The 25233-nt window shown below is 43.1% G+C and overlaps 1 protein-coding gene and 1 long non-coding RNA gene across 11 annotated transcripts in view; one reads left to right on the top strand and one right to left on the bottom strand.

Moving 5' to 3' along the window:
- YIPF1 (Yip1 domain family member 1) overlaps positions 1-25233 on the bottom strand; it is a 55710-nt gene that overhangs the window by 21449 nt on the left and 9028 nt on the right. For 4 of the 8 annotated variants that reach the window (XR_011537341.1, XR_011537340.1, XR_011537343.1 and 1 more), the window contains exons 1-4: positions 9100-9239; positions 8331-8410; positions 3937-4100; positions 209-289 (exon numbers count right to left, since the gene is read on the bottom strand). Coding sequence is in view for 4 of the 8 variants with exons in the window: in XM_008536576.2 (XP_008534798.2) it covers positions 209-289; positions 3937-4100; positions 8331-8361 (276 nt within the window). In the remaining 4 variants the exon portion in view is untranslated. Of the gene's footprint in view, positions 1-208; positions 290-3936; positions 4101-8330; positions 8411-8780; positions 8852-9099; positions 9240-10523; positions 10705-13085; positions 13280-23408; positions 23510-25233 lie in introns of those variants that run through there. The other 4 variants (XR_011537342.1, XM_070609536.1, XM_070609534.1 and 1 more) reach the window with 3 other exon arrangements.
- LOC139081885 (uncharacterized) lies at positions 9243-12799 on the top strand. 3 transcript variants are annotated; one of them, XR_011537347.1, is made up of 4 exons: positions 9243-9668; positions 9862-10019; positions 10559-10684; positions 10799-12799. It is a non-coding gene; the product is annotated as an uncharacterized lncRNA (long non-coding RNA). The 3 variants fall into 3 exon arrangements; XR_011537346.1 differs by lacking the exon at positions 9862-10019 and having other exon boundaries at positions 9333-9668; XR_011537345.1 differs by lacking the exon at positions 9862-10019 and having other exon boundaries at positions 9351-9668; positions 10559-10688.

Here is a 25233-nt window from a genome sequence, read left to right as displayed (position 1 = left end):
CTTCTTAAAGTTTAATAAAGTCAACCACTGCGAAATTGAAACTTGGTTATTAGAGCTTTTATGATGATGGTACTTTCAAATGCTAAAACCTTTTACTTTTGAAGACCGTATCCGGTATACAAAGTCTTTCACATTATTTGATTGTTTAACCACAGAAGAAACAAGTCTCCACTACATACAAAAGGGCAAGCGCAATTGGTTTACTAACCTGGTAAGTGTCTACATCAAAGAATGTTTGATAGTATTCAAATGTCCAGAAGGGGGAGCTTTTCTTCTGTCCAGCAAGTAACTGTCAGAGGTAAAACAAAACACAATGAACACAGAAGTAGCTTCCTTATTCCAGCTAAGCAGAGAGATGGGGAGCTGATCTAATGGAAAATCAAGACGTAGGGAAGACCAAGCTCTTCTGCATTCATCAACTTTGCAGTAGCCACGCCCAGCTCTCGGCCGCTGTAAAACCAGCCTCAGTTTTGAAGGCACACCAAAAGGTTTCAAATCTGGGTCCCTCAACTAGAGGACGGCTTCGTCAAAACCCGAGACTCTCTGAGTCTGCCTTCTCTTACCTAAAAGGCACAGCTAACAAGATCGACCTCATAGGATTACAGGATTAGATTAATTATATATCATATATATTATGTACAATAACATATATATGCATATACACACACACAGAAATATATACATACAGAAGGCAGTCAATGTAATTCTTCTTTCCCTATCCCTCAAGATCCTTACTATTATCACCACCTGAATGCTCAAAAATCCGATATACTGATTCATTCTAAAGTACTAAAAACTTAAAATACGCTGCTCTGACAAAAAAACAAAATTTCAGTTTAGAAGAGGCACATGAGGAGGGCCACGCCTGCCCCAACAGCACAGCCATGGGACAGCAGAAGGCAGGCCCACGCCAGGACTCGTGACTGCCATCTTCAGATACCTGAAGAGGAGCCATCCAGCAAAGTGTACAGATGGGCTCCGACGAGCTCTGCAGGACAGAGGAAGGTGCTACGGGCAGATAATTTTGTTCATGAAAAAGGAAAAATTTTTCACAATTAAAGTTGTCCAACAGTGGCAGCGGCTGCTTTACATGGCAATGAACAGCCAGTTCCCGGGGGCACTAAAGTGTCGTCTTTCTGACACTCCACGGACAGCGTTAATATCTTGCGAAGGAAGCTGAAATAGAGGAAGCCGAAGGTTCTTTCCAACTCTAATATTACGAGGTATTGAACACAGAGACCCACGTTCCATAAGCTGGGCCAAGGAATTCTGTCAGTATCAGAATATTGGTAACCTCTTCCCAATTCCCAGACAAAACTAAGGGATACAATGTTTTCCATTTTAATATTTCTCTTCCCATGCGTTTCTTCTTAAACTTTCGGCGTCTGCTGTCGCTCAGTGTGATGGTTAATTTTTTGTGTCAACTTGTCTGGACCACAGTGCCCAGAGACTTGGTCAAGCATTATTCTGGATGTTTCTGTGAGGGTGTTTTTGGATGAGTTTTACATTTAAATTGGACTTTCTGAGTATAGCAGATTGCCCTCCATAATGTGGGTGGGCCATGGCCACTCAGGTGAAGGCCTGAAGAGAACAAAAGGCCAACCTCCCTGAGTAAGGCGGGCTTCTCCAGCAGACTGCCTTCAGGCTTCACCTGCCACATCGGCTCTTCCTGGTTCTGCAACAGCATGCCCTTGGACTCAAAACTCCAACTCTTTCCTGAGTCTCCAGCCTGCCAGCCTCCTCCATCAGATTTTAGACTCACCAAGCATCCACAATCACGTGAACCAATTTTTTAAAATAAACCTCTTTCTCTCAAATACCATATGATCTCACTCATAAGGAGAAGATAAAAACAACAACAAACAAACACATAGAGACAGAGATTGGATTGGTGGTTACCAGAGGTGCGGGGGGAGGGAGAAAGTGGTGATTAAGCACACGTGTGTGGTGATGGATTGTAGTCTTCGGGTGGTGAACATGATGTAATCTACTAGAAATCGAAATATATAATGATTTACACCTGAAATTTATATAATGCTGTAAACCAACGTTACTGCAATAAAAAAATTAAAAATAAATACAAACAAAAAGTAAAAGATAAAATAAACCTCTTTCTCTCTATATTCACATCCTATTGCTTCTATTCCTCTGGAGAACTCTGACTAATTAATACACTTAGCTATACTAAAAATCACTCCTGTGTCCTGAGGGTCAACAACTTTAATACGCACTTAACACAGACTAACCCTAGCAGAGAGGGGAGCACAAGTTCTAGACTCCGACTGCCTCGGTTCAAAGCTCCACCTGCTACCTGCCAGTCGAGTGTCCTGGGGCAAGTTACTTCAACTCTGCCTCAGGGTCCTCCTTTGTAAAATGAGGATAAGAACAGTTCTTCGCATGTAGGGTTGTTTTCAGGATTAAATGAGATGATCCAAGTAAGGAACTTTAAATGGTGAACAAATATCACCTATTGTGATGATGATGATGACAATGGTCAACAGGCTATTTTCTTCTATTTCAGATGAGGAAATCCAGGCTTAGGGAAATTAAAGCCCCCTACCCAAGACCACACAGCTACTACTGCTGGCCGGACCAGGCCTCGCACTCAGGCTCCTGTCTGAGCTCTTGCCACAATATCTAGTATATAACGGTCTTTAATTTAGCACAGGGGCCGGCCTGGTGGCACAGCAGTTAAGTTCGCACGTTCTGCTTCTCAGCGGCCCAGGGTTCGCTGGTCCGGATCCCGGGTACGTACATGGCACTGCTTGGCACACCATGCTGTGGCAGGCGTCCCACATATAAAGTAGAGGAAGATGGGCACGATGTTAGCTCAGGGCCAGGCTTCCTCAGCAAAAAAGAGGAGGACTGGCAGCAGTTAGCTCAGGGCTAATCTTCCTCAACAAAAAAAATTAATAATAATAATAATAATTTAGCACAAACTTTGGTACTTATTTCGCTATTTCATGGAGTCCCACAAAGAGCATCCAACACCCAAGAACTCCACTCTTTTAATAAGCCTGCGAATACACGGCTATAAAGTGGGTGCTCCTCTAGGGCATTACAATCATGATTCCGTTTATTAAATACGACAAGAAATACTATTTTTCTGGAACACACCAATGGTGTACATGGAAATAAATCTTTGTGATCAAAAATAGCTCTGACACTATCCATCCAACCAGATGCAGAAACCTAGAAGTCTCCCCAGATTCCTCCCTCTCTCCCCCAACCCCCTTCCACCGACTCCTACTGAGCCCACCCTCCAACATCTGGTTCAGGCTTCATCACCTCCAGCCTGGACACTTCAAGAGTCCCCTCCCTGGTCCTCTGGTGTCCGGTCTGTCTGCCTCCAATTTATTCTCCACACGGCCACCATATCTTAAACATGTTTAAACGTATCTGGCCATACTGTTGAAAATCTTTCAACAGTTCCCAATACTTTTTGGAATACAACTCATGCTCACTGGGTTGATTCCTTGCCTATCTGTGTAGCCTCATGTCCGTCTTCACCTAGATTTTGCTCCCCATGTATATGAAGATGGGAGACATGCTGTCTGTGCCACGTTCTTCCATGCCTCTGTGACTCTGCCGAAACTGTTCCCTTTGCCTAGATCATCCTTCCTTGCCTTCTTCCCATGGTTATCACCTACTCTTTCATCAAGACTCAGCTGAAGCATCACCACCTCCAGGAAGCCTTCCATAACCGGCTTCTCTCTGCTCCCACAACGCCGGAGCTCCCCTCCACCCGTGGGCTTCCCATAGGTAACAATGGTCTGTCTGCCTGTCTGTTTCGTCCCCAAGGCAAAGGCCACGTGTGATTTACCTTTGTGTGGCCACTACTTGGCACTCTACCTGGCACACAGGAGACAATGAAGAAACGCAGGAACAAGTTTTTTAAAAATTAAAAGAAAAAAAATTTCAAAGACAAGTTCGAACCTCAGTTTTGTCAGAGTCATCGTTTCCCAGTAACTCATCATCCTCTTCTCTCCCTGAGCCTCCTGGGGGTCCTGGCTGATGTTTCGGGGTGTCACCAGGATCCTCGATGCTGATTGTGGTGGTATCTGAGTTTGCTGCTAGAGAAGCGGCTGCATCACCAAACTCTGAAACAGATTAGAGGACAAGGGCCTCAGAGGTCTTACCCACACTGGAAATTCTATCCCTTCAACTCAAAGACGGGTTGTTCCAACCTCAGCTTTACTATAGACACTGATACAAATGGCAAAAGGCTCTGAAAAACATCTCTTCTAGAAATCAAGCTGACAGAGAAAAAAGATTATGAACAGAACAGAATTTGAAGTCAGACCTGGATTTTAGTCCTAGCTCAGCTACTTACTAACTATATGAGCCTGAATAAGTAACTTAATCTCTATAAGCCTCAGTGTTCTCTTCTATACACTGGGGAGAATAATGCTTATTTTAAAGAATTCAGGGAAAGTTAAGAACATTACCTAGTAAAGTCCTTAGCAGAGTGCCGGGCCCATATTAAGTAACCAATCAAACCTCTCTTCCTTGATTCAAGTTCAAAAACTCTTAATGGAAATTATTTCTTCCACTAAGTTCTATATAATCACTACAGAAAACATGGGGACGAAAATGAAAGTAGAAACCATAGACTAAAAGTCACTCTTAGTCCCACAACACAAAGGCAAACACTATTAACTTTAGGGATATTTCCTTTTCTCTTTGTAGTAAGGATTCTTGCCAATGATGATCATTCACTCATTCAACAAATATTTACTCCATGCCTACAATGTGCCAATGAGATTCAGCATTCTCACCCCGGCCCAGGTTCGTTTCTGATCAGGGAACCACACCACCCATCTGTCAGTTGTCATACTACAATAGCTGTGTGTTGCTGTGATGCTGAAAGCTATGCCACTGGTATTTCAAACACCAGCAGAGTCACCCACAGTGGACAGATTTCAGTGGGGCTTCCAGACTAGACAGACTAGGAAGGAGGATCTGGCCACCCACTTCCGGAAAAATTGGCCACGAAAACCCTAAGAATAGCAGCAGAATATTGTCTGATATAGTGCTGGAAAGTGAGAAGATGGAGCAAAAAGACCGGGCAGGGTTCCGCTCTGCCGTACACAGGGGAGCTAGCAGTTGGAATCGACTCAATGGCACTAACAACAAAAATAACACGCCGAGCACTGATTTATGGTCTGATAATACTATGTAAACAATTTTGTATCTTGCTTTGTCTACAGGGGATTATATAAAATTATATTAAAAAATTTTTTTTCTTATTCTATCAGTCCTTACAAGGATCATTTATGTGGCTACACAATATTTCATCAGCAGGGGTGTGGGTAGAGTAGGAGAGACACCATAAGTTAACACAATTATTCCACTGTTAGTGGAATTTGGGATGGTTCCAACTTTTCATTAGTACAAATAACACAGTGAGGAGTGTCTGTGTAGACAAAGCTTTCCCGGTTACGGCCTTGGGGTGAACAGCTCTCAGTGTGATCCCCAGGTCAAAGGGTGCAGACCATTTTTAAGGTCCTTGAGCCATCCTGTAAGCTGCTCTCCACAGCACCTCCCTGTTCCCGTCCACCAGCAATGACTGAGACCTCCTGTCTCTGGATATCCTAACAAACTTCATTTAGCTGCTCTTGAATACAACTCAGGGCAGCTTGGGAATCTGACAGGACTACAGAGGATACCAGCAGGGCACCACGATAACACTGCCAGCGTGGCAAGAATCCTACGACCGGCAGTAGGATGGGCTCTTGGATAACCGAGCCCACCTTACTGCCTTTCAGCTCTGCAAATAGTTTTGTGAAGAAAATTAAAGTAACTAAAATTAATTAGTTATCAGGTGGCTGATAGGTAACAATTACTCAAACTTCAGTCTCCAGTGTCCTGGCTGTTAAGGCAGTGTGAGTCTCTGGAGTGAGTCGGTCCTCCATTTAGGTGAAGCTTCTAATGCTCCACGACCTCGGGCAAATTACTCTGTATCTCTGAGTCTCTGTGTCTTCAACTATAAAATGCACATAGTACCTATCTTAGGTATTATGATAATAATAAATATTGTTATAGCTATCATTTGTCCAGCCAGGGAACTGACATTTAAAAAGATGGTCACAAATTTGCCTGAAGGAATCAGACCAAGGAAGATAGACTTAAGTCTTATATTTAAAAAGCAGTAGTTTACCGGGGGGACGGCATGCCAGGAGGAATAGAGAGTGTCACTTTAGAGGTACAAAGGCTGAAGAGGCTCAAGGGAAGATGATAACCCATCTCGGTGCTGGGATTAGGAAAGCCCTGGAGAAGCTGCTGTATGAGAAGGATGGTATCTCAAGAAAAGGGAATGAGATGAGCAAGACCCCGAAGACAGAAAACGTGACCTGTGTTTGAGGAACAGCAGACGGCACAGTTTTATAGGAATGTAGGCTGTGTGGACTGCTCACGTGATGGCTATTCACACATTCTGCTCTCCATTAGTTATTCTCGTCCATCTCAGCTCCTTGAGGGCAAGATTGGTGCGTTTCTTATTTCTTCTACCAACATTACCTGCTTCTACATCCTGGCACATCCTATGCTATGTTTTGCCGCTGTTCCTTTCCTGACGCAGTGTCTTCACCGGAAGGGTCCTGATCTCCACTTTTTCATCTAACACTACCATGCTTCTTTGGGGAAGCCTCCTATGACCCCCACAGCATCCCGTGTTCTTTTCTAAAGAGCGAAGTCCTTAACATGGTCTATAAAGCCCCGTGTGATCTGGCTCCTGTCTTCTCTCAAACGTCAATTCATGACAGCCTCCCTCACTGTCTGTGCTTTGGCCTCCTTTCAATTCCTTGGGGAAAAAAATCCAACTTCTTCCCTCCTGAGGTACTTTGCACATGCTGTTCTTCACGCTCGAACTTTCTCGCGCTGTTCTCAGGTAGGACAGCCAAGGAAGGCCTCCGTAAGAAAGTGAGATTTGAACAGAATGAGGGAACAAGCCATGTGGCTAGCTGGACTAAGAATGTCCCACACAGAAAGATGGCACAAAAGCCCCCATCTGTGAGAGTACTTACTGTCTAGGAGGAACAGTGACAAGGCCTGTTTGGGTATGGCAGAGAGAGAAAGGGCAAGAGTAGCGGGAGACGAAACCTGAGGAGTGGAGGCTGGATCACGTAGGGCCTCCTCTTAAGCACAGAAAGGGCTCTGGCTTTCACTCCTGGTAAGGTGGGAGCCACTGGAAATTTCTGAAGGAAAATGACATGATCTGACTCAGTTTTAAAGGCCACTCTGGCTGCAAAATATCGACTGAAGGGAGGAAGCAGGAAGACCAGAAGGCAGGTGAGGGCTATAATCCACACAAGAGGTGACGGTGACCCTGAGCATGGCGGGGCGCGGTAGAGGTGCTAAGAAGTGGTCAGATCCTGGATGTACTTTGAAGATGGAGCTGGCAGTATCTGAGGATGGAAAAGATTTCTCTTTAAACATTATATCTCTTCCTCAGACGGTAGTGGGAAAGCATAGGTTGTGCGTGTAGGTCTGCTTTACCACTTACTCACCAGGTGACCTTTAGGGAAATGACTTAATTTTTCTGTGCCTCAGTTTCCTCATTAGTAAAACAGAGAGAATAAAATGATTGTCTCATGAAGCTGACATAAGGATTAAATGAGTTAATATTTGTAAAGCCCTTAGAACAGTGCCTGCCATACAGTAAGTGCTACACAGGCGTTTACAAGCCAGATAAGCATTCGTGAATCCCTAGGTCAAGCTCTGGATTATGAGTTATCACTTTTCCTCCAGCGCCTTCATAGTCTGTAGATACATATTTAAATGATCATTTTACAAATGAATGTCTCCCTCGCTAGACTGAGAGCTTCGTAAGGGAAGAACCTGACCATTTCTTCACTCCTCCATCCCTGATGACTAGAACACCTGCCCGGTTCACGGTCACACTCATGAGATGCTTACTGATTCAGTGAAGGAATGACCTGACCACATTTCATCAGAATTACCTTTTTTTACACTTTTATCTACTCCACCAGTATAAAAACTTCTTTATCCTTATATCTCCCATATCTAGTACAGTTCTACGTACAAAGTAGGGGCTCAATAAGTGCATATTGAACTAAAGCAGGAACTCCACATACATTTTCTGTAACCACTGTACTAAATTTACCATGTTAACAATCTGAAGGGCTGTTTGACCAAAAAGAGCAGCTGGTGTGGACACACAGGAAACCCTGGGTGTGGCCAACACTCTTTTACCAAGATGTTGGCAGTAACCTTCTTTAACAGCTGTGCCAGTGGAGCAATGAAAATCTGCTGCTGCGCCTGTGGAAATACTGACCATAAAGACAAAGGTGGGCACCCAACTAACGCACCTTCAAACCGCAGGTCGTCCACAGCTGCCATTCAGCCAGGGGGGCTTCTCCCAATTACTAGCGAGGAAATGTGCAGAGGTCTAAAAAGGAAAAATAAGGAAACATAAGAGGATTCCAGAATAAAATAGCTGCAAACAACCCTTACTTCAGCGTGAGAAATGGTATTGCTTTCTCGTGCCTCCTTTCTCAGTGCAGTATGATAGGTTTATATGAAGATAACCATTTAGCATCAGGTACTGTTAAAACTATTACAAGCAAACTAACCCGGGGGATCCAAAAAAGTTCCGTCCAATCTCACTCACGGTGTGCATTTAGGGGCCAGGGGAGGCCTGAGGTGGAAGGATGAGGAAGGGGGGCTGGGGTGTGAGAGCGGCGGCTGAGGACAGTGAAGAGCAAAGGCAGTTCAGCCCAGCCAGTGGTTAAGGGCACAGGCTCTGGGGCCACACAGACCTGGGTTTGCTTCCCGATTCTGCTGCTTCTCGCTGTGTGACTGTGGGCTCCTCGGGCCTCAGTTTCCTCATCTGTAAAATGGGTTCATAACAGCACCTACTCACGCGGTGCTGGGGGCCATTAAATGAGTGAGCAAGGCGCTTAGTGCACAGCCAAGCAGTTAGGAGGCGCTGGGGAGACAGCGACCCCGCAGCCCGGGACACCCTGAGCCGCCCCAGAAGCAAGGAAGGCTGTGGGGGAGGAGCGGGCCGCCGCGGGCCCGCGCGCAGGACGTGCCAGGCCCCCTCGTCCCGCGCCAGCCCGCAGACGACCGCCTCACCTCGAGCCCTCGGCGTCCAGCCGGGCCGGGAAGGCTCGGGCCTCAAGCGCTCCGCGCAGGATCCGGGCCCGCCGGGTTGCCGGAAGCTGGAGATCCGGGGGGCGGCACTTCCCCGCCTCCTCCGGGCAGAGCCCCGCCTCCTTAAAGAGACAATGGCACCAAGAGACGAAGGTTCCGGAGACCCCAGAGGGCAGCGCCTTCCGGAGCCCGCTGCCTCCACCGCCCCTCCGGATGAGGCTCGGGCTCTTAAAGAGACAGGCGCAGCCCGGCCGACGGGCGAGGGGCTGACAGCGTCCCTCTCCGCTCGCTTCCCCCGGGAGGGGCATGGGGGCAGAGAATTCTCAAGAGTGTGGGTTTTCTTTCTGTTTAACCCTCTTTTCTTACTGAAATATAGGACAGTGTGACGAAGGGCGAGTGTCAAAAGGAAACAGTCATCAATCCCTCGCATTCCTTCCGGCCATAAAAATTTAGTGGCCAGTGAGGGAGTGAACGAGTCAGTGACCTTCTGAGTTCGTGAAGAGTGATAGAGGCAGGCTGACGTCCGTTCCTACGGACGCCCCCCGGAAGCGGTAACTTGTCCCTTCGCTCCCGCGACAGTCGGGCTCCTGCCCCTTGATGGGGGGTGGGGGTGGGAGTGGGGGTTGGCCTCACGCACCGCTGTGTCCCCCACGGCGTCTGACCGCCGCCCCACACGGGAGGCCCCGTAAACACGGCGGGGCTGCGCGGGGCGGACCTGGTGAGGAACGTCTGCCCTGCCCCCAGTCTTTGCCTGGTGAACGCCTGCACAGCCTCAGGTTTGGGCGGCGTTTCCTCTCCTGGGGAAAGCCTGCCTTCGCCTCCCAGGACTGCTTTGCTCCCGTGGTCTCCTGGGCTTGCCTCGAGCACGGCAGTTGTCATCGTCTGCCCGTCTTTGCCAGCCTGTGAGTGCTTGGAGGGCAAGGATCAGGAATGATGCTGGTCTCCGGGTCCCCAGCCCAGGGCCAAGCACACAGTAGTGGCTCACTGAAGGCTAATTGTAGCGTGAACAAGTTCTTGCTGTCTGAGCAGCATAAGCCAAATTCACTGCTCACACAAGGTGGAACCTGTGACTGTGGCCTCACCACGCTGGGCCTCTGTGGTCAATTGGAAAGACTTTACATCTGACTAATAATAATCATCTGACTAACAATAATTACATACACACACACTGTATTTATTGAACTGCCATCATGATCAGGTTTTATGAATGCAGGATCTCTAATTTTCAGAACACTCCTGCAAGCTTGAGGTGATTGTCCTCATTTTATAAAGAGAAAGCTGAGGCTTAGAGCAAGTGCAGGGTACTGTGGTTGAATATGTACCAGGACTGAAGCTCAGTGCACAAATTCAGGTGTGCTAGTGTATCAAACACCTCTTATGCCCGATTTCACCCACTTTGGCCTCACCTGCTGCTCTTTCACCATCACGGATCTTGTTCCAGCTTCAGCAGGTATCACCTGAGTGAGCTGCGCTTCAAGCCGATGCCTCAGGCTTCTCACCTTCTGCATCAGGGCTGCTGTCTTGATACCATGGTGTCGTAGGACTGTTGGAGCCGTTCCGCACCAGGGCAGGTGCAACCTGGAAGTGCTGGGTTGGACAGTGGTTAACGCCTCATGGGTCAAATCTTTGACCAATGGACTCAACAACTGATGAATACAAGCTTCTCTCTTTTTCCCCACAGATAGACTCTCCTCAGATATTTCACATGGCTGTCAAACTCTCTTGCAGAGCCAAGCAACCACGTGCCTTTGGAAGTGGCCAATTGATAATGCATCCTTGCAACGGCTCTCCTCCCTTCTCTGCTTTACAATCCCTGTCTTTCACTCCTGGTCTTTGAACTCACACTTGCCAACAAAGTACTCAGATGAGGAACCCATGCTAAGGCATGTTGGTACCAAGAGTGACCCCAGAAAGCAGTTTTGGAATTAGGCTGCTCACCAGTCAGATGCAACAATAACTTCATTGCTAGTGATAAGTGAGTCAGGGGAGAGGTGATGACACCTAGACTATATATTTCTTCTCTCGGAAACAGAAGGAAAAGTTATTTTGATATATAGTTATAATGATATGTAAGTTTTAGCTCAAAATGAGACAGAATCAAAGATTACTGGTTTAACCAAAACAGTGATTCTCAACTGGGAGCTGTTTTGCTGCCAGGGGATATTTGGCAATGTCCGAAGACATTTTCGATTGTCACAACTTGTGGGGTGCTACTGGCCAGGGTGCTTCTAAACATCCTACAATGCACAGGATAGCTCCTCACAATAAAAAATCGTCTAGTCCAAAATGTCAATGGTGTCAAGTCTGAAAAACTCTGACCTCAAATATTCAGATTTCCTTAACTTGTCCGCTCAAGTGTGGTGAGGGAGGTGAGCCCAGCCAATGATGCTAATCAGACCTCTATGGCTCCAAGGGGGAAATGAACCAATGAGAGCTAGAAGCACTCGCTTAGATAGAATGGGGGAAGGATGAGGGGGGAAGGGAAGCTGAGGAGCAAGTCTTGCTCTGATGGACAGGGATGGAGGGTGGAGGGGACACTCTGAAAAGCATGAGCCTTGGTTAGATGCGGCATGTGGTCCTGACTGAGTCCTCTGGCTTTCCTTGGAGAGGAAAGTTGGCAACAGCACAGCTGAGCCACGCTCCAGAAAGCGTCTCCAACACCCCATGAGAGACACCCATCCCAAGGAGAAGGCTGCTGGCATTGTGGGAGCATCTCACCCTGGCTCCAGGGGTCACAAATGCGGGATTGTGACTGGAAACGGGGCAAGGAGAGGGTTACTGAAAATCTGAGCCCTAAGCGAACATAGTCTATCAAATGTTTCCCAGACAAGGAGAAAACTAAATGTGCTGTTTTTCAGAAGTTGATGTCCTCATATTTACAGATGTTGCCATCCTGCAGTGAAACTTACTCGATTGCAGGACCCCTGCAAATTGCTCCAGCTCTAAGTGTCCAAAAGTTACCATGGACTTGTTATGTACTGGCTTGTTGCCTTGAACGTGTTCTGTAATGATGCCTTGGACTCGTTAGGTAATGGCCTGCACATGTGCCCTGATCAGGCCCAGTTGTTACACAGTTGTAACACATCCTCTGCACTCTGCAGTATAAAGCCTCCATGGGCGCTAAGCTGGGGGGGTATCGGGGCACTGCTTTGGGAGCTGTCCACACTGTTCTCCACTGTTTGTACAAACAATACACCTTTTCCTTCGCCCACTTCAGCCTTGGTTGTGCATTTTGGCTCCACACTCACCAAGAGATGGACCCACAGAATTCAGTTACAGGATGAGTTGTTACCACTTTAATCTTTTTCTTTTGGAGTCTGTAACAGACCGCTTTTCCTTTTTTTTTATGGTATTTAAGGGTGTGAATAAGAAGAAAGGAAACCTCATTTAAAATGGAGTTGGGAGGCCAGAAGCGGGAGCTGGGACACAATTACAGACCCCCACAAGAACACTTCTCGCCCAGCAACAAGCCTGGCCAGTGGGAAACCATTATCACCCTGAACTCTCATTTTCCTCCAATGAACTTTCCTTCAAAACAACCCCCCAACTTCCTCCTTTTCTCTGTAAAGTAACATTCCTCTCCCTTGTTTGCTGAACTTGCCTGTGGCTTTTGCTACAGCTTGCTTGTCCAAATTGCAATTCCTCTGCTGTTCCTGAATAAACCCATTTGCTGGTAAAATAACTGGCTGTTTTATTTTGAAGGACAAGAAGGGCTGAGATTGTTTGAAGCCAATGTGGAGCCAGGGAGAACTGGAACAGGCTGCCTGCACGGTGCTGAGGGTAGTCCAGGGCCATCTTGTAATAAACAGAACACAAAATTCATATATGTTCTCCCCACCCACCCCTGCTAAAATTTGGTTATAAAAATTTGGACGCAAACCGCTTATATTTTAAAAGACAAAACAGGAGACTTCAAAGACTTTGAAAACTGAGTAGGCTAGTCCCTGAGACTCAGTAGTTAGAGGTACCTGGGAGACAGGGTTGAGAAGCGTGGTCTGGGGCCCTTTCCCTCAGCTTGGGCTGCATTCCGTTGCCTGTCCTGTCTGGTGGAGAGGTGAAGTAAGTGGGCCTTGGTCATCCAGCAGGTGGAGTTCAGGCCAGTGGTGTGCTGGAGCGTGCTCAAACCAACTCATGAGAGCTGGTTGTTAAATTTTCAGGAATTCTGTGAGCCAGTTATTAAACCCAGACATTATTAAAAATTAAATTATATAAACTTACAATTAAATAAATTATATTAACAGTTTTAAAAGTGTGTTAACAACAGAGGTAATAATATGGAAAACATCACTTCATAAATCTTTCTCTACGTTTTGCTATCGTCTATGCTCTTAAGGTTACTTATGTCTATCTTACACATACAGTGTGCTTCTGAGCATCTCTTCCCGACTCCACACACACAGTGACATCACATTGGTAGCTTTCAGTCAGCAGTGGTGGAATTGTTTACATCACAGAAATTGGCAAATGCTACATGTCTGGGGTCAATTTATTGTTATGTTAATTGTCTAGACCAGGACTAACAATCTTTTTCTATAAAGGCCAAAATAGTAAATCTTTTCAGCTTTGTGCACGCAGTTTGTTGCAACTGCTCAACTCTGCTATTGTAGCACAAAAGCAGACATGGGAAAAAGGATAAATGAACAAACAGGCTGCGATCCAATAAGGCTTTACTTGTAAAAATAGTCAGAGGGCTGGATTTGGCCCATAAGGCACAGTTTGCCGACCCCCGACCTAGATTTTAAAAATTGGTGGAGAAAATGTCAAAGTGAAGATTCAATATAAAAGTGTGTGCTGTATCTGTAGTAGTAATACTGCGAATAGCACAAAAAATTGAGGTAGAATTTGAGTACCCAAAAAGAAGTTCCTCACATTTTGCCATGTGTCTTTGTTTTTTCCCCTTTCATCTTCCCCTTAGCTTACAGGGAAATATTAGCCAACGTTCATGTCTGAACTATCCTGCTCATCAATTGCAAACATAGGTGTGCTACAGAAACACGAGTTTGGCAAATATCAAAGAAAGCATTCTGTGAGAATCAATTGGCTGTATGGAATTTGCAATAAGGAATACTGTATATTTTATTGTTATTTGTAAATTGTTTACTGCACATCCTTTATATCAGTAAAATTTATAATAAACTTATGTGTGGATATATGCTCCCCCCCCCCCCCCGCCCCGAGAACCAGTGGTTTAACATTTACGTTCAGGCCCACGTCTCTCGTCAAAGTCCACACTCCTCCTCTTTCTCCGGCTGTGGGACAGCCCAAGAGGCTTGAGGGAGACTGATGTTCTCCAAATCCCAGCCATCCAGGGCCACCGCCGCCGTGCTCTCTGGCCTGTCTGAGAACTGCCTGCAGCTATGCCACATTATTCACGTAACCCTCCCCCACCTTTGAACAAAAAGTGACAAAGGTTAATATCTTAGCTTTGCAGATAGCACATCCCAATCTGCATCTGTTGGTTAACTCTATTATGTCCCTTTTTTTCCACAAAAATTCTTAATTTTGATTTCATCAAAATCCATCCGTTCTTTTCCTTTCTGATTTATGCTTTTCAGATCTTATTTTAAAAGCTCTGTGTTGACAAAGTTATTCTCTAATATTTTCTTCTATTAGCTTTATGGTTTTACTTTTTCTATTTTTAGGTCTTTAGTCCATCTGGAGTTTACCTTTGAATATGCTGTAATGTATGTCTCCAGTTATATTTTTCTCCATGGTTTTCCCACTAATTCATCTTTTCCCCACTAATCTGTGGTGTCATCTCTATAACATACATCAGTTCAGATACATAGGTAGTTAGATAGATCATTGTTTTTCTTCTGTCCCTGTGCTATTACCATACTATTTTTTAAATTACTGTGGCTTTGTTTTATTTTCATATGCTCCTATTTTTAAAATGTACCTAGCTTTTTATGAGTCTTTATTCTTCCATATAACTTTGAGATATTTTTGTTAAACTTTTTTTTGGAATTTTATTTGGAAGAACATTGAATTTATAGATCTACAGATTAATTTGGGGATAGTTGAGATCTTTAAATAGACATCCCACTCATGATGTATTTTTCCCATGATTCAAATTTTCCTTTATATCCTTCAATTGAGTGTTTATATTTTTGAAATAAAGGCCTTGTGCAATCTATGTTAGGTTAATTCTTAGATCTTGTAGTTTCCGTTGCAGTTGTGAGTGGTATCTTGTCTGTTACATTTTTGGTTAGTTATGACTGGTATTGAAAAAAACTCTGGATTTTTATAAGCTGATCTTGTAACCTTCCCCCTTGCTGAACTCTCATACTAATTAGAGCAGTTTGTCTGTGATTCAGATGGATTTTCTTTGTAGTTTAAAATATCTACATATAATGAGTTTAGTACCTTCTCTTTCTATCTTATGACACTTTTTCTTTCTTATTGTATTGGCCAGGGTTAATTTCTCCACTGAGTTTATTATGGATTTTGATATACATATAAATCATTTTTTCCAGTTAATGAAGCTCCCTCTTATTCCTAGATGTCTTAGAGATTTTATTTTCCTTTTTTTTTAATATAGATGTTGAACTGTATCACATGCCTTTTCTAGGTTTAGTGAGAAATCATGTCATCTTCCTTCTTTAGTCCATTAAAATGGTGTGCAGTAAAAGATTAACTCAGCAGGTCTGAGTTGTCCAAATCCTGCATATTTCAAATAAAACTTTGGCCCTTGCCCGGCTCCTGAAAAATACCCTCCGAGCCCTTGGAACATCCTACCTATTAACAGAGCCTGTTTACCTGAGGCCTCGGGCCACACCAGATGATTTATGCTAACAATGTGACTTACAGTGGGAACTTAGGCCATGTGGTATCAGTTCAACCCTTGGAGAGGTTGGAGACTGAAGATAAGCCACATGAAACTGCCAGCCATGCCCACATGATCAACCACCAATGAAAAACCTGGACAGCAGTGCTGTGTGAGCATCCCTGGTTGGTAACACTCCATGAATTTTGTCACACATTCTTTCTGGGAGAATGAAGCACTGTCTGTAAACTCCGCTGGGAGAGGACAACTGGAAGCTTGCTCTTGGTATCTCCCGGATCCTACCCTATGCCTCTTTTTTCATTGTTGATTTATTCTGTATCCTTTCCCTGTAATAAACTGTAACCACGAATATAACAGCTTTTCTGAATTTTGTCAGTCTTTCTAACAAATCATTGAACCAGAGCGTAGTCTGGGGACCTTGAACACAAATGGTATTTGCTAAATCATCCTTAATACTGTTGCATTTTGTTAGCTAATGTTTTATTGAGAATTCTGGTAATGTTTAGATTTAGGTTCAGAAGTGAAATAGACCTTTTCCTGTACAGTCCTCATCCAACTTTCAAATTAAAGTTATATAGCTTCATAAAATGAGTTGAGAGGCATTCCCTCTTTTTATATTCTCTGGAAATCTTGTACAAGGCAGGCATTATCAGCCCCTCGAAAGTTTGGTAGAGCTCCTTTTGAAAAATTATGTGAGGCTAGGGCCTTTTTTGTGGGGAAGATGTCTGGTTAGAGTTTCAATTTTTAAATTAGTACTGTCTTTCCAAATTTCTGTTTCTTTTTGCACCAGTTTCAGCATTCTTTACATTTTCCAGAAATCTGTCATGTCATCTAAGTTTTCAGATTTGTTGATATATTATCATTCAAATGTTATTTTATTTTTAAAATCTCTATTGTGTCTGTTCTTACTAATGTTTGAGATTTTTTCTTGATTGGATCTTGTTAGAAATTTGTCAGGCCGGCCCAGTGGCGCAGCAGTTAAGTGCACACGTTCCACTTTGGTGGCCTGGGGTTCACCAGTTCGGATCCTGGGTGTAGACATGGCACTGCTTGGCATGCCATGCTATGGCAGGCGTCCCATGTATAAAGTAGAGGAAGATGGGCATGGATGTTAGCTCAGGGCCAGTCTTCCTCAGCAAGAAGAGGAGGATTGGCAGCAGTTAGCTCAGGGCTAATCTTCCTCAAAAGAAAAAAAAAAATTGTCTATCTTACTAATCATTTCAAGGAACAGTTTGGGGGTCCTTTTTTTCTACTTCTAGCTCTCCATTCCCCCCTCCCCTCTAATTTCTTTCCTTATCTTTATTGTTTCCTTTTTTCTTGGGCTTTCTCTATTGTCCTTTTATAGTTATTCATCTGAATGTTTAATTCGTTCTTTCATTTTCTTCTTTTATAAAAAAAGTATTTAAAGACATATGTTTTATTCATGGTATTGTTTAAGCTATGACCCACACTGTGCTTTCATTGTCATTAAAATATAAATAGTTTATGGTTTCTACATCAACCCAAGGCTTATTTGATAGTATATTTTATAGTTTCAAGGCATAAGGAATTTTTTAGCTGTGGTTTTGTTATTGATTTCTAATTTAATGATGATGTACAATTCAGTAGTTATTAGTACATTCATAGAGTTGTACATTCATTATCTAATTGTATAATGCTTTCATCAACCCAAAAAGAAACCTTGTACCCCTTAGCAGTCATTCCCCATTTCCCCCACCGCCTCAGCCCCTGGCAACCACCACTCATCTAACTTCCGTCTTTAACATTTGTCTACGCTGGACACTTCACGTAAATGGAATCATACAATATGTAGCTTCTTAAGACTGGCTTTTTTCACCTAGCATAATGTTCCCAAGATTCAACCATATCATAGCATGTATCAGTAACGATTCCTTTTTATTGCTTAATACTATTCTGTTGTGTGGATATACTACAATTTGTTTATCCATACACGAGTTGACAAAAAGTAGGTTTTTTTCCACTTATTTACTGGTTATTATGAATAATGCTGCTATGAACATTTATGTACAAGTTTAGTTGAATGTACATTTTAATTCCTTTTGCGTATACACAGGAGTAGAATTGCTGGATTATATGGTGACTTTTCCAAACACTGTAAAATCTGTATTTTTTGTCATGTGTGGCTACTTACATCTCCGCTTGCTGCTTAGTGGTCAGGTAATAACTGGACAGAGATTCCCTTAACTGCCTGGAACTAAGAAGTCTCTCAGACTTTGCTGAGGGGCTCTGTGTAAATGTTGGCCCATGCCTCCAACACTCAGCCAGGCAGTTGACAGCTCTATCTGTCTTCACTTCCTGCTTGTGCAGAGCGTCAAGGTCAGTCAGAGGGTAGAGATTAGGGCCTTCTTGGGTCTTTCCTGTGCGTGCCTACAGCCCGACACATGCACACAGGCTTCTAGAGTCCCAGGAGTATGGTGAAGTTTTTAAAGCCTCCAGTGGACATCTCATTCCTCAGTTTCTTCTTTTTAAAATTTTCGCTCAGTCTCTCATTACCCCAGACTCGCGTTGCAATGTTGAATGATTGCCACTGACTGTTCAACAAATGCCGTTTTTATAAAGTGAGCTCTGAGTCAGATCAAATAAAACCAGGACCTGAGAATGGAGCTTTCAGAGGGAGGTGTTAGACAAGTCACACAAGGACAATTCTCTGGGGAATGGGATTTTTTGAAGCGCTCCAAATCCGTTCTCCCTCCTCCAGTGTCTACTAGATGCTAATTTTCACAGTAACCCTGGTTGCACGGCTGTGGATTTCCAGGCTACCATAGAGCTGGGAGAGGGGAACGAGAGTAGAGCAAGTTAAAACACTGCAGAGCTCACGGTTCTTACCAAGATTTCAGTTTCTCTAGAATAGACACTTCTCAGATTATTGCAAACTTTTCTTTGGTTAATTTACAAAATCCTGAAAAAGTTGAATTTGATGATTTTTGCCAGTGTTTTCATTGCTTTAATCTCTGTCTCTGTGTGTTTGTCATTGTTTTTATCTTCTATTTATGGGTGAGACCATACGGTATTTGACTTTCTCCCTCTGACTTATTTCACTTAGCATAATACCCTCAAGGTCCATCCATGTTGTCACAAATGGCTGGATTTCATCATTTCTTATGGCTGAGTAGTATTCCATTGTGTATATACACCACATCTTTTTTATCCATTCATAGAACTTTATTTTTTTAGAAAAGTTTTAGGTTCATAGCAAAACTGAGGGGAAGGTAAAGAGATTTCCCATATACCCCCTAGCGCCACACAAGCATAGCCTCCTCCCTTATCAACATCCCCCACAAGAATGGTTCATTTGTTACAGTTAATAAACCTACATTGACACATCACAATCACCTAAGGCCCATAGTTTACATTAGCGTTCACTCTTGGTGATGTATGTCCTATGGGTTTGGACAAATGTATAATGACATGTATCCACCATTGTAGTATCAGACAGAGTACTTTCAATGGCTCAAAAATCTTCTGTGTTCCTCCTATTCATCCTCCCCCAGCCTCTGGTCAATCACTGATCTTTTTACTGTCTCCATAGTTTTGCCTTTTCTAGAATATTATAAAGTTGGAATCGTACAATGTATAGCCTTCTTAGATTGGCTTGTTTCACTTAGTAGTATGCATTTCAGGTTCTTTCATGTCTTTTCATGGCTTGATAGCTCATTTCTTTTTAACACTGAATAATAGTCCATTGTCTGGATGTACCACAGTTTGTTTATCCATTCACCTACTGAAGGACATCTTGGTTGCTTCAGAGTTTTTGGTAATTGTGAATAAAGCAGCTACTGTATAAGCACCCGTGTGCAGGTTTTTGTGTGGACATGAGTTTTCAATTCCTGTGGTTGCCCAAGGATCATGATTTCTAGATTGTATGGTGAGAGTACATTTCGTTTTTTAAAGAAATTGCCACACTGTCTTCCAAAGTGGCTGTACCATTTTACATTCCCACCAGCAAAGAATGAGAGTTCCTATCTTGCCACATCCTCACCAGCATTTGGTGTTGTCAGTGTTCTGGATTTTGGCCATTCTGATAGATGTGTAGTGGTATCTCATTATTGTTTTAATTAGCAATTCTCTAATGACATATGATGGGAGTATCCTTTTAGGTACTTATTTTCCATCTGTATGTCTTCTTTGGTAAGGTGTCTGTTAAGGTTTTAGGCCCATTTCTAAATCACGTTGTTTGCTTTCTTATTGTTGAGCTTTAAGAGTTTTTTATATATTTTGGATAAGAGTGCTTCATCAGATGTGTCTTTTGCAAATATTTTCTTCCAGTTTGTGGCTTGTCTTCTCATTCTTTTGACGGCATCTTTTGCAGAGTTGAAGTTTTTAATTTTAATGAAGTCTAGCTTATCAATTCTTTCTTCCATGGATTGTACCCTTGGTATTTATCCAAAAAATCGTCACCAAACCTGAAGTCACCTAGGTTTTCTCCTATGCTATCTTCTAGGAGTTTTATGGTTTTGTGTTTTACATTTAGGTCTTTAATCTACTTTAATTTCCGTGAAAGGTGTAAGGTCTGTACCTAGATTCATTTTTTTGCATGTGGATGTCCAGTTGTTCCAGCACCATTTGTTGAAGAGACTGTCCATTCTCCTTTGAGTTGCCTTTGCTCCTTTGTCAGAGATCAGTTGACTATATTAGTGTGGGTCTGTTTCCGGGCTCTCTATTCGGCTCCATTATACATTTGTCTGTCCCTTTGCCAGTACCGCACTGTCTTGATTACTGTAGCTTTACAGTAAGTGTTGAAGTCAGGTAGTGTCAGTCCTCCAACTTTGTTCCTTTCCTTCAATATTATGTGATATCTGCTTTTCCTATCTGGAAATTTATAGAAATTTCTCTTTGTCATTGATGTTCTTAAATTTCACTATAATGTGATTAGGTGTTTTTTTTTTAATCTCCCTTTCAATCTGAGGTCTTACATATTTCTCTAATTATAGAAGGTTTTAGTCATTATTTCATCAAAAGATTTTTTTCTTTATATGTGTATTCCTCCTGGGACTTTGAGTCGCTCAGGATAGGCTAGGTCATGCTGCAATAGCAGATGACTTCTCCCCACCCCAAATCTCAGTGACTTCCATTAACGAAGGTTATATCTCATTCAGACTACAACTCCATCCTAGCTGGCTGCAGCTCTGCCCCAGAGTTTCTTCACTTCAGGATTGAGTTAGTTTGGATCTGCCAAAAGACAGCCACCAAGGCAGGATTATATTTGAGATTTATTAGAGGAGAGGGCTGGAGAAGGTGGGAAGAAACTTCAAGCATGATGCAGGTCTAACACACATGGAAGGAGAGAGGGAAGGAAGGAGGATGGGCTAGGAAGAGTCTCTGCCAGCCTGTTCATGAGTCCCTCAGCCAAAGTCACGCATTGGAGGAGTCCTGTGTTTCACCAGTTTGGCCTGAATTAGTACTCTGCCAAGCTGAGTCATTGGTTGACAGCAGCCCACGGGAAGCATGGCCTCAGCACAAACACAGTGGTGGATCCAGAGGGGTAGCACCTGGAGCTGTCAGTTAATTATGCTCTCTGCAGCAGGAGATCTGAGCGGCGCATTTTCATGCCACCATAGGCACCCAGGCCAACAGAGTGGCCTCTATCTAAAATACGGCTGAGGGAACATGGCAGAGGGAAATGTGAGAGAGAAAAACAGACATGGTGATCCCTGTGCCAGCTGTTAAAGCTTCTGCTCTGATATGACACACATCACTTTGTGTGCTTATTTTCGGTCAGAATACATCACATGGACACTCCCGAGATCAACAGGGTGGGGATGTACAAACCTCCTGCAGGGAGGAACACCAGGGGAAGAGAAACGGGATGTTTAGCAAAGAGAAATACAATCTACCACAGACTGCTGTTGGTCCTTCTTTATCTACCATCTTCCATATATATATATATATATATATATATATATATATATATATATACATGATATACATACAGCTTCATCACTTTCTGATGCCTTCTGGCTGAATACCATGACCTGATTTTCCACTCACTTATTTATTCTTGTCTGCATTTATTCTGCTCAACTTGTCTATTAAATTCTTTATTTCAACCATTATATTTTTCATATCAAATACCTCCAGTTGATTCTCTTGCGTGACTCTTGTTTCTGCTTCCCTTTCCAGTATCCTCTCTTGTCTTGTTTTCTTTCCAACAGCTTTGTTCAGGTATGATTTACATACTATGAAATCCACCCATTGTCAGTATATGGTTCAATGATTTTTGGTAAATTTGTAGAGTTTGCAAGCACCACAACAACCCAGTTTTAGAATATTTCCACCACTGTAAAAAGTTCTCTCATGCGTGTCTGCACTGAATCCCCAGACCCAGGCAACTCTGCATCTACCTTCAGTCTCTATAGACTATGTGCCCTTTGGTGTCTTGCCTCTTTCAGTTACCTCAATGATTTTGAGATTTATCCATGTTACAGCGCATATCAGTACTTCGTTCCATTTTATTGCCAAATAGTATTTTCCTTACGTGGACAGACCACATTTTGTTTATTCAGTTACCACTTGATGGGCTTCTGCATTGTTTCCAGTTTTTAGCCATTACGAATAATGCTTTATGAACATTCATGTGAAGTCTTTGTGGAGATAGATGTTTTCATTTCTTTTGGGAAGACACCTAGGAGTGGAGTTGCTAGGTCACATGGTAAATATATGTTTAACTTTTTGAGAAGCTGCCAAACTATCTTCCAAACTAGTCTTACCATTGTGTGATCCCACCAGCAATGGATAGGGTTCCAATTTGTCCACATCTTCACCAACACTTGGTATTGTCAGTCTTTTTATTGTAGCTATTCTCCTGGGTATATACTAGTATCTCATTTGGGTTTTCTCTTCATTTATTTGAGGAATATCTAATATGATAATTTAAAATTCTTATTCTATCTGAAATTCTGCCTCATTTAACATAGGTTGTTCAATTGAATGCTTTTCTCTTATTGTAGCTGCACTCTTAAGATGGTCTCATTTTTCTGAATGAATTCTTATCCCCTGGGGCTTGTAGTCCCTGAGCTGGTGTGAATAAATGATCAATACCTGAGAGGAGAGCCTAAAACCCTGTTCTATGTGATGAGTTGGGAGAGAAAGGTGTGGAGAGCTACCCAGGAGCATGGAGAGCTGCTGCTATTACATTCTAGATCGCTGCGCTGGCACTGCTTATTTTCAAAACACTGCTTTCTTTAGCTGTAACCACCTAGCCCTTGGAGGTTTGGAAGGAGATGGGAGAAGTGGGACCACTTAAGGCGGGCCACTCTGCCTGAAATTGAATTAACAGTGCCCCACTCTAAATGGGTTCAAGTAGTAGTGATGGACTGGCTAATGAGGTTTTCTTAGTGATAAGAAGGAGTGAATGGTCTATCAGTGAAATGTAGAGGACAGAAAGGACACACAGAAAACACGGTAGTCTACTCTTTCCAGTCCCCAGCGCCCAACTGTCTTCTCTTGTCCACCCTAGCCTGTCCCCGCACCAAGACCTGCTCACCTTCTGTTGCGGAAGTTATCACAATGGTTACACTAATTTCACAGACTGATCGACCACGTTGGCTTCTGGGGTGTTTTCAAGTGTCTCCATCCTGTTAGGAACTATAATATTTTTATAGTTAGGAACTATAATATAATAAATCACTCACTTTTAGGGGGACAATGTTCAACACTGTATTTCTATCTTTATTGTTATTCTATTCAGACAATATCTATTTAGGTACATAGGTAAATCGCCTACTTGTTTACCAGTTTCATTGACACCATTTTTGCTTGCATTTCAGCCATTTCTCTTGGGAGCATTTTCCTTCTTCCTGAAAACTTTAGAAGTAATTTTAATGAAGTCCGTGATAGTAAACTCAGTTTTTGTTTATTCAGAAACTTTATTTCACTCTCATTCTTTTTTTTTTTTAAGATTTTATTTTTTTCCTTTTTCTCCCCAAAGCCCCCCAGTACATAGTTGTATATTCTTCGTTGTGGGTCCTTCTAGTTGTGGCATGTGGGACGCTGCCTCAGCATGACCTGATGAGTGGTGTCATGTCCGCGCCCAGGATTCGAACCAACAAAACACTGGGCCGCCTGTAACAGAGCGCACGAACTTAACCACTCGGCCACGGGGCCAGCCTCCTCACTCTCATTCTTGAAAGACAGGCTGGGCACACAGTTCTGGATTGCCAGTTGTTTTTTTTCCTTGATACTTTGAAGATATTATTCCACTGCCTTCTGATTTCCACTGTCGCTGCTGAGAACTCTGCTGTTGTCGATGTTGTGGGTGCCCCATCCAGATCTTCGTTACCGCCTGGTGTTGTATGTAGTGTTGGCTACTAATGCCTCAGAGCCCCCTCTTTCTCTGGAGAATTACCCTCAGTGGAAGGATGCTGCTTTGCCTGGGAAGTTGTACCTGCAGCCAATAACTGACTGTGATAGGTGTACAAATGGTTGACCCCCCTTTGCCTTAAATTGGTATAATTCAATGGTTCCATTCATGATCCAGAGCTTCCTTGTGGATCAGGGCAAGGCTAGACTTCACCTGAAACCACACTTTACTTAGCTTCTTCCCTTCCCTGTCCTGGGTTCCTCTCTTCCTTACTGAGCCCTCCTGAGAGCGCTCCCTCAAAAGACCACTCACAGAAGGATCATGTCTCAGGCTCTGCTTCTAGGGAAACTGACTCAGGATTGCCGTCAATATATTCGTCATTTCTTTGTAGGCAATTGTTTCTTTCCTCTAACTTCTTTTTTTTTCTTGCTTGCTTTTGCCAATTTTCCATCCTCTCATGCCTGCTTCTTTTAAGATCTTTGTTTTTTGTGTTCTACAGCTTCACTGAAACTGTCTACTGATTTCTTCTTTTTTTAAAATCTTGTGCTTGAATTGCTTAACTTCTCTTTCATATTTTCAAATAAAATTTTTTTACATTTTTAAAATTCTTTGATTTATGTGGCATTCTAGGTGATTTCTTTATATATCTTTCTAGTTTATTAATTCTTTCACCAGTGGTTCCTAATCTGCTATTTAACCTGTCCCCTGAGTCTTTAATTCAACAAGTATGGATTTATTTTCTAAAAGTTCTACTTGGCTCTTTCAAAAATCATTTTGGATAGCCTATGAATGCTTTTTTTTTTTTTTTTTTTTTTTTAATCCAGGGAGGTAAATGCTTTAATAGCTTGCTGGTGGAAGCTGATCTTTGCTGTCAGGATGCCCTCGCTCCTATGACTGCTTTAAACCTTTAATATATAGCTACAGGTATTTAAATAGTCTGTATTTGATAATTCCAATGTCTGAAATTCTTGAGGATTTAAACGTTATTTCTGCCAACTCTCCCTCATGG

Source organism: Equus przewalskii, chromosome 2, assembly GCF_037783145.1.
Source record: "Equus przewalskii isolate Varuska chromosome 2, EquPr2, whole genome shotgun sequence".
Taxonomy (NCBI): domain Eukaryota; kingdom Metazoa; phylum Chordata; class Mammalia; order Perissodactyla; family Equidae; genus Equus; species Equus przewalskii.
This window is presented reverse-complemented; position numbering and strand designations above follow the sequence as displayed.